General features: G+C 38.3%; 1 protein-coding gene across 3 annotated transcripts in view; it reads left to right on the forward strand.

Annotated features, from left to right (window-relative positions):
• MTMR1 (myotubularin related protein 1) overlaps nt 1–12,870 on the forward strand; it is a 55,190-nt gene that overhangs the window by 17,317 nt on the left and 25,003 nt on the right. For all 3 annotated transcript variants that reach the window (XM_080909900.1, XM_080909901.1, XM_080909902.1), the window contains 6 exons: nt 573–648; nt 6,642–6,736; nt 7,070–7,177; nt 10,140–10,241; nt 11,315–11,398; nt 12,026–12,175. In XM_080909900.1, coding sequence (XP_080766026.1) covers nt 573–648; nt 6,642–6,736; nt 7,070–7,177; nt 10,140–10,241; nt 11,315–11,398; nt 12,026–12,175 — 615 coding nt within the window. The remainder of the gene's footprint in view (nt 1–572; nt 649–6,641; nt 6,737–7,069; nt 7,178–10,139; nt 10,242–11,314; nt 11,399–12,025; nt 12,176–12,870) is intronic.

The raw sequence follows: 12,870 nt of genomic DNA on the forward strand, positions 1-12,870 counted from the left end.
GTCTGCCACTGTCGTAGCCTAGATGAATGAAACATTAAAGTTCCTGTTCTTTATCCTCCCTGTCTCACACAGGCACATGCACACATGTATCTGGGGCTCATTGCCAAAGTATAGGTCTTTCCTAAGACCATTATTCTCTGGTCATTTTCATTCTGCCTTAGGGTTTCCCAAACTGTTTCATAGGCTGGGTCACTTCTACTCTGGCTAAGTACCTCACTTCTAATGTTTCTATTTGTTACTCTCATATTCAGAAGGTAACATTTCTGGGCTTATTTCCAAATTTGATGACATTTTAAAATAGCTGTCTGCGTAGTGATTGTAGTATCTATCTGTCCTGTCAAGCCATTTCTGTATTAATGCTCTAACTGTTAATTGTAAGTATGTTGTAACAATTTGCTAGAATATGCAGCATGGTGTCCTGTGGTGCTAAGCTTTGAAATTATCTTTTAAGGGGAGGGGCATACATTTTTTTTGCACGCTTCTTTAGCCTTATCAAGACATCCCACAATACCAGTATTCTCCTCAATATATAGATGGAAAGTGAGATTTATTCCTGTTTGCTTTCTTGCCAGGCTCTAAGGGATGGAAATAAACTGGCACAGATGGAAGAAGCTCCACTTTTCCCCGGAGAATCAATTAAGGCCATTGGTAAGTTTAATGTGTACCATTGACTTATAGGAATTTATGAAATGTGGTACTTTGTGAGCATAGGTTTTATGTATGTTGGAGATCAACTAGACTGATTTAATTAGGAGGAAAAGAGATCAGGGGACTAGGTCTCTTCATTTCTATTGGTATCGTCCTGACCTTAGTAGATGGAAGAAAGTAGAAGATCCAGGTTGAGTGTTTACCAAAAGAAATGAGTCCTGACTCACTGCTTTGATGGATTATTTCTTATTCCTTCATGGTTCTCTCCCAATATAGTAATCTCATATTGGGAGCATTTGAATGGTTGGGCTTTCCTACTAGAACCTCCGACTAATTACTGATGAACTAGTTTGTGATGCTGCTTTTAACAGTCTTCATTATCCATTTGTGGTTTTGAAACTCTTTTCTTAACTTGTGGGTCTTAATTCTCTCCCCATAGTCCTCTGGCCTCTCTGGCTCTTCCTTCTTTGCATGTTTTCCTAGCATTACTCCTTGCTGTCTTCCAAACAATTTGTTTTAACTTTTCCAGATAGTAAGTCACAGACATAAAGTGTCCAGTATGAAAGGGGATAGATCATGTAGCTTTTGTCAGTAGGCCAGAGTTCACTTAGAAGCAATTAGAGTTAGCCTAGATAATTGATTTATCACGTTGTACTTCAGACTCCTGTTTGTATTAGAAGGAGTGCTATAAAATCTTGAATCGCAAGCTCACAGCTGAGTTAGTAAGAAGGCTACAAGTATATTTCTTACTCTGGAAATGGAGCGTTGGGAGATGGAGGCTCTCACACAGCCCCACTCCTCTCCCAGTTATTGGGAGTATTTTACAGTTACATGTTAGGGATGTCTGTACATCCTGAACTTTGTAAGTATGCTTTAAATTCCTCCAGTGACTTCCAAAGGGTAAGTAAATTAACCCCTGCTATTAAATAACATATGTTCCCGGAGGCAAAGTATTAAAGTAGGTCATTTTAAAGTAAAATATTCCCTATTGAGTAGTACTTTAGGACAGGGAGAATTTATATATTTGGGAAGCTATTATCACTCTTATGGTAATGAACATATCCAAACCCCTAACATTAGTTTCTTTTCATGTCTTCTGTTCATTCTTCTATCCCTCCAAAACTGTAGACTAGTTTATATTTTCTATTACTTTCCTGGAGTGAAATTACAGTATTTTTTTTAGTGAACTTATTTCAATCAAATAATTGTTTTGATATTCAACCACATTGTGACATCAGTTAACAATCATCCCTTTTTTGTTGCTGAATACTATTTCATTGTAAGAGTACATTCATGTGTTGATTGATTTTTAGGTTGTTTCTGCTGCTTTTGTATTATAAATGAAATTGTTATGAACATTTTTACACAAGCCTGCATACACATGTTCACTTTCTCTTGGATAAACTCCCAAGGAATAGCTAGTTAATTTAAGAAACTGATGGTGCTAGTATACATCCAGCAGTGCAGGAGTGTTCTGGTTTTTCCCATCTGGTCTGGATGCCTTTGCTTTCTTTTTCTTGTGTAAGCCTTCAGTATGAAGTTGGAGAGGAGTGTGGTCATTGATTTGAGATCTTTGCTCCTTATAGTTTGGCTGTTTAGATTTTCCCCCAATTACTGCTTCCCATAGCCTCATGAATTATGGTTTTCATTTTCATGACATTCAATGCTTTTGATTTCTTCCTTGACTATGTTGTTCATGCCAACATTCAGGAATGGAGGCAGAAGGGTCAGGTCCAAGTTTATCTGCAACTATATAGTTGGAGATTTGTTCATACTAGATGAGGCTTTGTCTGAAAAACAAATGAAAATGCAAAACAACAAGTGTGTTTTTAATGAATTTTTCAAATATGCTTCTGTTGTTGGTTTCAAAGTTTATTCCATTTGTATTCAGGAAACACGAATTTCATGATTTGAATTTATCCCAAGACTTATATTATGACCCAGAATATGGTTTTTTGAGTGTTCTGTATACTGCAGACTGAACAGATGTTATGTTATTATTGATTGGAGTGCTCTATGACTGTCAGTTAGATTGAATTCCTTGGTATCATTTGAACCTTGTGTGTCTTTCCTCACCCTGCCCTTCTCTCCTTTATTGTGGATATCTGTGTCTCATTGAAGATCACTCACATTTCCTTCTCTGTTTTGCAGTTCTAGGCATATAAATGTTTGTAATTATTATGTCCTTCTGATGTATTGACTCTGTGACTAATAGAAAATTGTCTCCTTTATTCCTGGTTATAGTCTTTGCTCTACAATTCTTTATTTAGCTTTCTCCTGATTAACTTAACATTCCTATTTTCAACATTAAAGTATTCATGTCTTCTTTAGCTTTGTAAATTTGCATACTAATTAATAGGTTTCATTATGGTTTTTTCATACATACTTATTCTGAGACAGCATCTTTATGTAGCCTAGGCTATCCTCTAACCATGTAAAAAAACTGGTCTGAACTTCTTATCCTTCTACCTCAACCTCTTTCGTGCTGGGATTACAGGTGTATACTACCATATCTGGTCTATACAGCAATAGCAGTCAAATATAGGGCTTTATCTATGTTAGGCAAGCATCCAAAACCTAACCCTAACCCCAGCCTCAACCCCAACCCTAACCCATGCCTTGTTCTCATAGGTCCTCTTTTGTATAACATTTTGCTCTAACATTATGAAGGGTCACTCCTTTTGATCAGTGCCTTCCCTACCCACAGTACGCCCCATTCTGCTTCCAAGTCACAGACATTCTCTTGCCCTCTTTTTCCCTCTCAACCCCCATGGCTGTTTTCTCTTATCTGTTATTTTCCCATTTAGTTTCATGGTCTGTATCCATAGACATGTGAGCCACACATATTTAAAGGATCTGCATATAATAGGAAGTATGTGATATCTGCGTATTTCTGAATGTCACTTATTTTACTTAACACTCTCCAGTTGCATTCATTTTCCTATAAGTATCATGATTTCATCTTCTTTATGTTAAATATGGTACCATTGTATATATGTGTCATATTTTCTTTATTCAATCATTTTTTTACACAATGTGGGTTTCTTTTGAGCCACATATAGTTGAAATCGTGGTTTTGTCTGCAATCTGATAATCTGGGCCTTGTGTTTAGACTGTTGAGGTCATTAACATGCTATATTAATATAGTTTATTTTAAATTCATCATCTTATTTTGTTTCTTTCTCTTATTTAGTTCTTGCTTTCTCCTTTGTCTTTTTAGTCATGTTTTAACTTAATTGAGTACTTTTTTTCTTTCTTTGTTACAGTGCTGAGGGCTGAACTAAGAGCCTAAGTGTTTGTCAGGCAAGCACCCTGCCACTGAGCTCTATCCTAATTGAGTACTTTCTCAGAATGCATTTTATCTCATCTGTCTATATAGTTGCCACAATTCTTTTTATTACTTGCTTTGCATGATTTATGTCTGATATTTTGAAGTCATTTTATACTTTTTCTTGAGACAGGGTCTCACTATATAGTCCTGGCTAGCCTAGAACTTTCTATTTTGACTAGGCTGTCCTTGAACTCACAGAGATCCACCCACATCTGCTTCCCCAGTAGCAGTATTAACTGTGTTTGCTACCACTACCACACCCTGCACAGCTTTATACTTCTTTATGTGTAGTGTAAGAACTGTACAAGTATATGTTCTCATGTGTCCCCCAAGCCTTTGTTTTTTTTTTTCATTTTATGTATTCACATTTCAAATATTTTCCCCTTTCCCACCTCTCTCCTCCCCTCTCCCCTCACTTCTCTCCCCTCTTTCCTTTCCCCCTGCTTCTATGAAGATGCTCCCACTCCCACCCATCTACCCACTCCTATCTCAACACCCTATCATTCACATACACTGGGGAAATGTACCTTCACAGGACCAAGGGCTTCTCCTATTGATGCCAGTCAATGCCATCCTCTGCTACATAAGAGGCTGGAGCCATGAGTCCTTCCATGTGTACTCATTGGTTGGTGATTTAGTCCTTGGGAGCTATGGGGGGGGGGTCTGGTTGGTTGATATTGTTGTTCTTCCTATGTAGGTTTCAAACCCCTTCAGCTCCTTTAGTCCTTTCTCTTAACTCCTCCATTGGGGTCTCCGTGCTCAGTCTGATGGTTAGCTGCAAGCATCCTCATCCGTATTAGTAAGAGCCTCTGAGGAGACATCCATATCAGGCTCCTGTCAGCAAGCACTTCTTGGCATCAGCAATAGTGACCTGGTTTGGTAGCTGCATATGGGATGGACCCCCCAGGTGAGGCAGTCTGTGGATGACCTTTCCCTTCAATCCCTGCTTCATTCTTTGTCCCTGTATTTCTTCCCGTGAGTATTTTGTTCCCACTTCTAAGAAGGACTGAAGTATCCACATTTCTTATTTTTATCTTTTAAGGATAGCACACTAATGATGGCTTGACATTCTATAGATGCATTTATTGGCACATTCCCTGGCAACTTATCTGTCTGGGTTCATGACTCCCTACCCTTACTGCATCCTATGATGCAGCTATACTAGCAAACTTCTAACAATTTGCCAACCACTCTCCTTCTTCCCTTTTCTTTCCTCCCCCATCTGCTTTCGTGACTTGAGCAAAGGTGATTCTTAATTAAGGATCTTCCCTGTGTGTCCATATCATTGTAGAAGCATTAACCAGTCTATAGTGTAATGCTAGTTTTTATGGGTCGAATCTCACATGTCTTCAGCTTCTTATGAACTGGGACTATGTCAAGACTTATGTCTGTAACGATGTACTTCTAGGTTGCAGGTGGATGGCACTTTGGGAAAACCATAAAGATGCACAATCTTTATGATAGATATGAGTCTTTTAACATTAATAGGGATTAAATATGCTGTGATGACTTGATTGATAATAAACAGAAAGTTAACTTTGATAAACAATTATTGTTTTGAGGCACAGTCTCACTATGACTGTTTTGGAACTCACTATGTACACCAGATTGGGTTGAACTCACAGAGATCCTCCTGCCTCTGCCTCCCAAGTGATGGTTGGTTAAGATTAAAGGCATGTACTTCCATGGCTTGTTGATAAGGAATTTTAAACAAACCCTACTTCTTGCAGATAATAACCTGGGGTCTCAGGCACTGAGCTATACCCTCAGCTTTCAAAAGAAGTCTTTTTTCTTTTTTCTTTTTTTTTTTTTTTTTTTTTTTTTTTTTTTACTTCACTGAAGGTGTTCAAGTTTTCTTCATGTGTGTCTTATTCAGGGTTTCTATTCCTGCACAATAGATCATGGCCAAGAAACAAGTTGGGGAGGAAAGGGTTTATTCAGCTTACACTTACACATGCTGTTCATCACCAAAGGAAGTCAGGACTGGAACTCAAGCAGGTCAGGAAGCAGGAGCTGATGCAGAGGCCATGGAGGGATGTCACTTACTGGCTTGCTTCCCCTGGCTTGCTCAGCCTGCTTTCTTATAGAACCCAGGTCTACCAGCCCAGGGATGGCACCACCCACAATGGGCTGGGCCCTCCCCCGTTGATCACCAGTTGAGAAAATGCCTCACAGCTGGATCTCATGGAGGTATTTCCCCAGCTGAGGCTCCTTTCTCTGTGATAGCTCCAGCCTGTGTCAAGTTGACACAAAACCAGCCAGTACAATGTGCAAAGCAGTTTCTCTTCAAAAAGGCAGTATTTAACTTTTCCAAATTTTAGGTTGCAGCATTTTATAGAATGATAGCCTAGTGTCTTCTGAGTATAATTAATATTTTGAGCATTATCAACTTTTCAAACAGGGAAAATATTACCTGGAAAAAATGACAAAATAAACATTACTATAAGGCTTTTTACTTAAAGCATCATTAAGTAGCAAATCAGAGTTTTGAACTATATCAGAAGACTATCTATGTTATTATATAAAATAATAATTGATATAGTCCTTAAAATTTTAAATTCCTAGAAGATTGGATCATCCATGTATATTTGAAAACTCATACTGGATGTTACTGAAGTGCAAATCTATAAGAGTCATTGCTACTTTGGTTTTGTTCTTTCAGTGAAAGATGTCATTTATATCTGCCCATTTATGGGAGCAGTGAGTGGGACCCTGACAGTGACAGACTTCAAGATGTACTTCAAAAATGTAGAAAGGGTAAGTTTTTAAAGTATGCTTTTTAAAAGATCTTATGAACAGTAAAAGAAGAAAATAACAAGTCCCTTGAATTCCTATCACAGGGACACTATGGGACAGTAAATTTGAAGAAACTTTGGTTCTTAATCAAAATTGTTAAAGTTGCATTTACATTTGAGGGAAAATTATCACTGTGGCTTGGGTATAGACCTCCTGAGGTATCCTATCTGTCAGATGCCAGCTTCTTAACTGCAGAGATAACTGCACTTCAAAGTAAACTAACATAATTCGGGAGCAACTTAAAACCTGAAAAGTGTTGACTGACTTTGATGAGTGTTTAATGTTCATCCCTAGGACCCACATTTCATTCTTGATGTTCCTCTTGGAGTGATCAGCAGAGTGGAGAAGATTGGTGCACAGAGCCATGGGGATAATTCGTGTGGTATAGAGATTGTGTGCAAGGTAGGATGCAAACACCAATGAACACCAACACGAGGCAGACCATGATGAACTCCTTCTGACTCGTGGCCCTTATGATCTTTGGATCGTAGGAATAATTTGTACTGTTTGCAGGGCAAAACCCTCCTTCAAATCTTATGTCAGTGAATATAAACCACTGTAGAATTTGATACCCTCGATCACAGTCTTCTGATCGAAGGTTTTGACTATGTTGGAACTTTCTACATTGAACTACTAGGCTCATGTTTCTTCTTCTCTCTTCCTTCAAGAAGTTAGATAGAAATGTCTGGAATAATGTTAATGATGGTCATCAAACGAAATACCTCAAATGAATAGGTTTTATGTTTTGTGACTTTACTTCATATAAAACAATTTACTAAAAACTAACCTAATGTGCCAGGAGATGTATCCTGTCTCCAGAATTGTCAAAATCTCTTCCAAACTTGGAATTTGCATTTTTGCTTATTCTATTTTCCTTGCTAGAATCTAAGGACATCTCCACCCCTGGTTAGCTCAAGTACACTGGCCTAGACTCATTGTTGGCCCTACATGGCAGGTGTTTCCCATTCCTAGACAAGGTTCCACCTGTGGTACCGTGACAAGCAGCTGCCTAAGGAGGTAAACAGCTGCCATGTAGGGCCAATGGTGAATTGAATAGGTCTGTGGTTTTTAAAGCTGTCACTCCTCTTGTAACTTCTCCCACCCTCACTGAGGGAAGCTTAGAAGCTAGATAAGTGATCTAGCATTGAACAACATCTCTAGCCCCTTTTCCTAATTCTTTAAGACCTTCCCGCTCTCAGGCTACAGGAAATACTCTTGTGTGGAGCTCCTCTCCCCATATCCTTGTCTGCCATTCCTGTTCATATGTGTCACGTGCCTATTTCCTCACACACACTAAAGTCAATAAATGTCAGCCCCTCCCCTTTCTCACTTCCCGTTTCCTAGGTAGTCAGTACATAGGGTACCCCAGCACATTCTAAGCTACATGCTTCATTCATTGCACAAGCCTTCTCATGGCTTGGAATGCTTTTGCTCCCTGAATATTTCTAAATGCTCAACAAGTGAGTTACTACAGTGTGTGCATAGCCAGTATGGCTTGAAAAGCAGGCATGTCAGGAAATGATGCTACTGTAGCTCTTTTACATATTTTATGGTATTTTAAGGTATTTTATGGCTGGCGTGGGTATTTGCTGACAGCTGATTTAAATACTTGGTAGCCTGGAATTATGAAGACCAGGCTCCCAACTCATGCCTGAGAACCTCACAAGGTATGGGGTTTTATTTTTATAGAATCTTGTTTTGTTTGTTCGTTTGTTTTCACATTGTAAGTTTTCACAGCATAGCCTTAGAAGGCCTGGAGCTCACTATGTAGACAGAGGTGGCCTCAAACTCATAGATTACTTCCTGCCTCTGCTTTCTGAATGCTTGGATTAAAGGCATATACCACCACGCATGGCATACTTTATTATTTTTATATGTATAGGTGTTTTTCTTGGTGCATGTGGAGGCCAGAAGAGAGCATCAGATCAGATCTCCTGCAAATGGAGTTACAGACAGTTGTGAGCTGCCATGAGGGTCCTGGGAATTGAACTTGGATACCTCTGAAAGAACAGCCAGTACTCTTAACTACTGAGTCAACTCTCTAGCCTGTGTTTTATTTTTTTACAAGATGATTTGTAATTCCAAAATACAAAAGCTGTATATAGTAAAATGTCAAGTTTTCTCTCTTTTCACGTTTCTCTTTCTATAGACACAGTTACCAATGCCTCATTTAACACTGCACAGACACTTTCTGCATGAAAACATTTCTTTGAAAGAAGCACATACCTTTACTACCAGCACATGGGAGACAGAGGCAGGCAGATCTCTGAATTCATGGCTGGCCTGGTCTACATAGCAAGCCCCAGGCCAGCCAAGGTTGTATAGTGAGACTTTGTCTCAAAAAGGCAGGGTAGAGGGTGGGAGGAAAGCATCAATAGCATGTATATGTGGTTCTGTACCTTCCCCCTCACCCCCCATGACGTGCATCTTGGAACTTCTTTTGACCAGTGCATATAGAGCTGCACTTTCTTTCCAGCAAGTCTTTAGCTTTCCTATACATTATTCAGCTGCAGCCCTGACTGATGGGCATTTTGGCTTGTTGTCATTCTTTTGCTGTTATAAATATCATAATAAGTTTACTAGCCAAGCTGTTGGGTTTTTTTGTTTGTGATTCTATTTATTTTCAATTTTCATTTGATGTTTAGAATGTTTTATACATACTCGCACATGCACGCACGCACATGCGCTCACGCGCTCACACACACACACACCTTGGTTAGTTGATAGGAACATAGATTTATTGTGAGGAAATGCTTAAAACGTGACCAGAGGAAGAAATTACACTGTTAAGAGCTAGGCTTGATGCACTAGTTTCTGCTAAAATGTACTTGCTTGGGCATTTGGCCATCAGCTTGCATTGGGATAAGAGAGAGGATTTTAAGAAACTGATATTAAGAGATAGCATTTTATTGATACAAGGACTTGCTGAGAGCTACAGTCTCCACATGGTACAGACTACTTTCAGTGAGTACAGAGGGGAAAGCATCTGTAACATTTCTTTTTCATGGATGAAGTGAATTCTGTAGTTGGCTCATTCAGCAACTTAACTTGAACAATAAATTCATGCACACCTTTGGTAAGTGCACAGAATGTGGTTGCACATCTTTTGTATGTAAACATTATTTTTAATTATTCTGTTGACATATTCTCTCCTCCCTGACATATTCATTCCCTTTATTCCAGTTTTCTTAATTTTTAAAATCTCATTGGAAGTATGTTTGTTAATTTGTCTTCTGTTACTTGAAAAACTGTAGAGTACAAAATGAGGGATAAATAGAAGTCTTTAATGTAATTATGTCAGGGTATCTGGCTAACAAGTGCCTACTCCATGTTGAATAACTGAGTTTTGTTCATTGTTTGCTAGGATATGAGGAACCTGAGACTTGCATATAAGCAGGAAGAACAGCGAAAACTTGGTATATTTGAAAACCTTAACAAACATGCTTTTCCTCTTTCCAATGGGCAGGTAAGTACAGCAAAGTAAACCTTTCCAAAAATTCCACATTTACACATTTCTTTGGGGTTAATCTTTATCTCTTTGCTGTGATATAACTAAATTCAAATATTTGAATTTTATCTCTCCTATATAATGATTAAGAAAAGCTCCTAGTGAGACAGTGGTCATGCACATCTTTAATATCAACAGTTGGGAGGCAGAGGCAGGCAGATCTCTATTAATTCAAGGCCATCCTGGTCTTCAGAGAGAGTTCCACCATAACCAGGGCTACACAGACAGACCCTGTCTGGAAAAACGAATTAAAGAAAGAAAAAAGATATAAAAAATAAGAGAGAGAGGGGGAGGGAGGGAGGGAGGAAGGAAGGAAGGAAGGAAGGAAGGAAGGAAGGAAGGAAGAAAGAAAGAAAGAAAGAAAGAAAGAAAGAAAGAAAGAAAAAGAAAGAAAGAAAGAGAAAAGGCTTCTGTCTTTTTTTAATTGAACAACTTTATTTTAAAAAAAACAAAGATAAATGTACAGATTTTAAGCATTTTTGCATAAAAATATTCTGTCTTAGTCAGGGTTTCTATTCTTGCACAAACATGACCAAGAAGAAAGTTGGGGAGGAAAGGGTTTATTCAGCTTACACTTCCACATTGCTGTTCATCACCGAAGGAAGTCAGGACTGGAACCCAAGGAGGTCAGGAAGCAGGAGCTGATGCAGAGGCCATGAAGGGATGTTACTAACTGACTTGCTTCCCCTGGCTTGCTCAGTCTGCTTTCTTATAGAACCCAGGTCTACCAGCCCAGGGATGGCACCACCACAATGGGCTGGGCCCTCCCCCCTTGATCACTAGTTGAGAAAATGCCTCACAGCTGGATCTCATGGAGGCATTTTCTCAAGTGAGGCTCCTTTTTCTGTGATGACTCCAGCTTGTGTCAAGTTGACACAAAACCAGCCAGTACAGCTTCTAACTTATTACTTTGAAATGTGCAGATTAAAATAGGAGTTCTAACATATTCAACTGACAAGAGAATGAACAAAGGTTTGCAACTTATTAAATTATAATAATACTGACATGCATTTTATGCATTTTATATACAGGTGCTATTTGCATTCAACTATAAAGAAAAGTTTCCAGTTAATGGCTGGAAAGTTTATGATCCAGTGTCTGAATATAAGAGACAGGTAGAGTATGTCACTTGTCAAATGGAATAAGATAGCTTATATGTCTGTACTAAAAGGTTAAATATGTAGTCGTGAAGAAGAAGCTGTGCAACATATTATACACAGGCCTACCTTTTCTAGCTTATTGGCTCCCGATTTTCTGGGTGCCCTCTTCTGCTGTGCCATACCTTTGACTCCATCATTGTTTACTCATCATTTTCCAGAGGGATTAGTAGGATGTGTGCACAAAGATTTGAAACTCAGATTTTTGAGGAACATACTTTTTTCCTCCCTTCCTCCTTCCTGCCTTTCTGTTATTTTTTCACATGCTTTTTCTAACTCCCTCTCTGTCTTCTTTTTCCCTACCTTTTTTTCTTTCTCCTTCCCCACTGACTTCCAGGATTATGCACATACTAGGCAAGCACTCTTACTAAGCCATACCTCTATCTGCTTCCAGATGTTTATATTATAGTTCTCATAAAGAATTGATGAATAAGAATCCACACTGCCATTAATTTGATTTGAGGCACTATTAGTTAAATAGCAGTAAACAAGTTATAAACAAATAAGTGTGATTCATACTTTGGTTTTTTTTTTTTCAAAGTAGAGATGAGTATTTCCCCTTCTTCCTTCTCTAACATCCTACAGGGCTTGCCAAACGAGAGTTGGAAAATATCCAAAATAAACAGTAATTATGAATTCTGCGATACCTATCCTGCCATTATTGTTGTGCCAACTAGTGTAAAAGATGATGACCTTTCAAAAGTGGCTGCCTTTCGAGCAAAAGGCAGAGTCCCTGTGAGTAATAAGCTTTGTCATTTAGACAGAAACAGTCACAACATTGGATCTAATAACAAAATGGAAAGTAGAAAAATCATCTTATAAACCTGACTATACCCTTGATTCTTTTTTTATTTTATGTGAGTACACTGTAGCTGTCTTCAGACAGACCAGAAGAGGGCATCAGATCCCATTCCAGATGGTTGTGAGACACCATGTGGGTGCTGGGAATTAAAGTCATGACCTGTGGAAGAGTAGTCAGGAATGGTGTTTGCTCAGAGTTTACATCTCAATTATTTTGTGTCTTTGAACCTCTGTAGAAAAATGTTTATAGATTTGTTTTTAATAAGAGATCTCATTCTGTTATTTATGTTATTATAAAGATACGATTTTTATATTAGAAAAATATGAAGCTCACCAGTCAAATATAAATGGGACTAGATTTTAGTAATAGTTTGACTTAAGTTCTATTTTATTTAGAGTGATAGAATGTCAAAGGTAGAAAGGGATTTTTAGAGTGCCTAGTCAAATTCTTTCAGCATGACCAAAACATTAAGTCTTTTACCCACTACAGTACCAGGACTAGTTTACCCTCTCATAACTGTGAGGAAACTCTTGAGGAAAGATTGTACTTTTTATCAATTAATTAGATAATATATTGTATTAGGAATGATATAAACCAGCAGATATTTATTATTTGTTGCTTTAAAACA

Source organism: Micromys minutus (assembly GCF_963924665.1).
Source record: "Micromys minutus genome assembly, chromosome: X".
In the NCBI taxonomy this organism is placed as follows: Eukaryota; Metazoa; Chordata; class Mammalia; order Rodentia; family Muridae; genus Micromys; species Micromys minutus.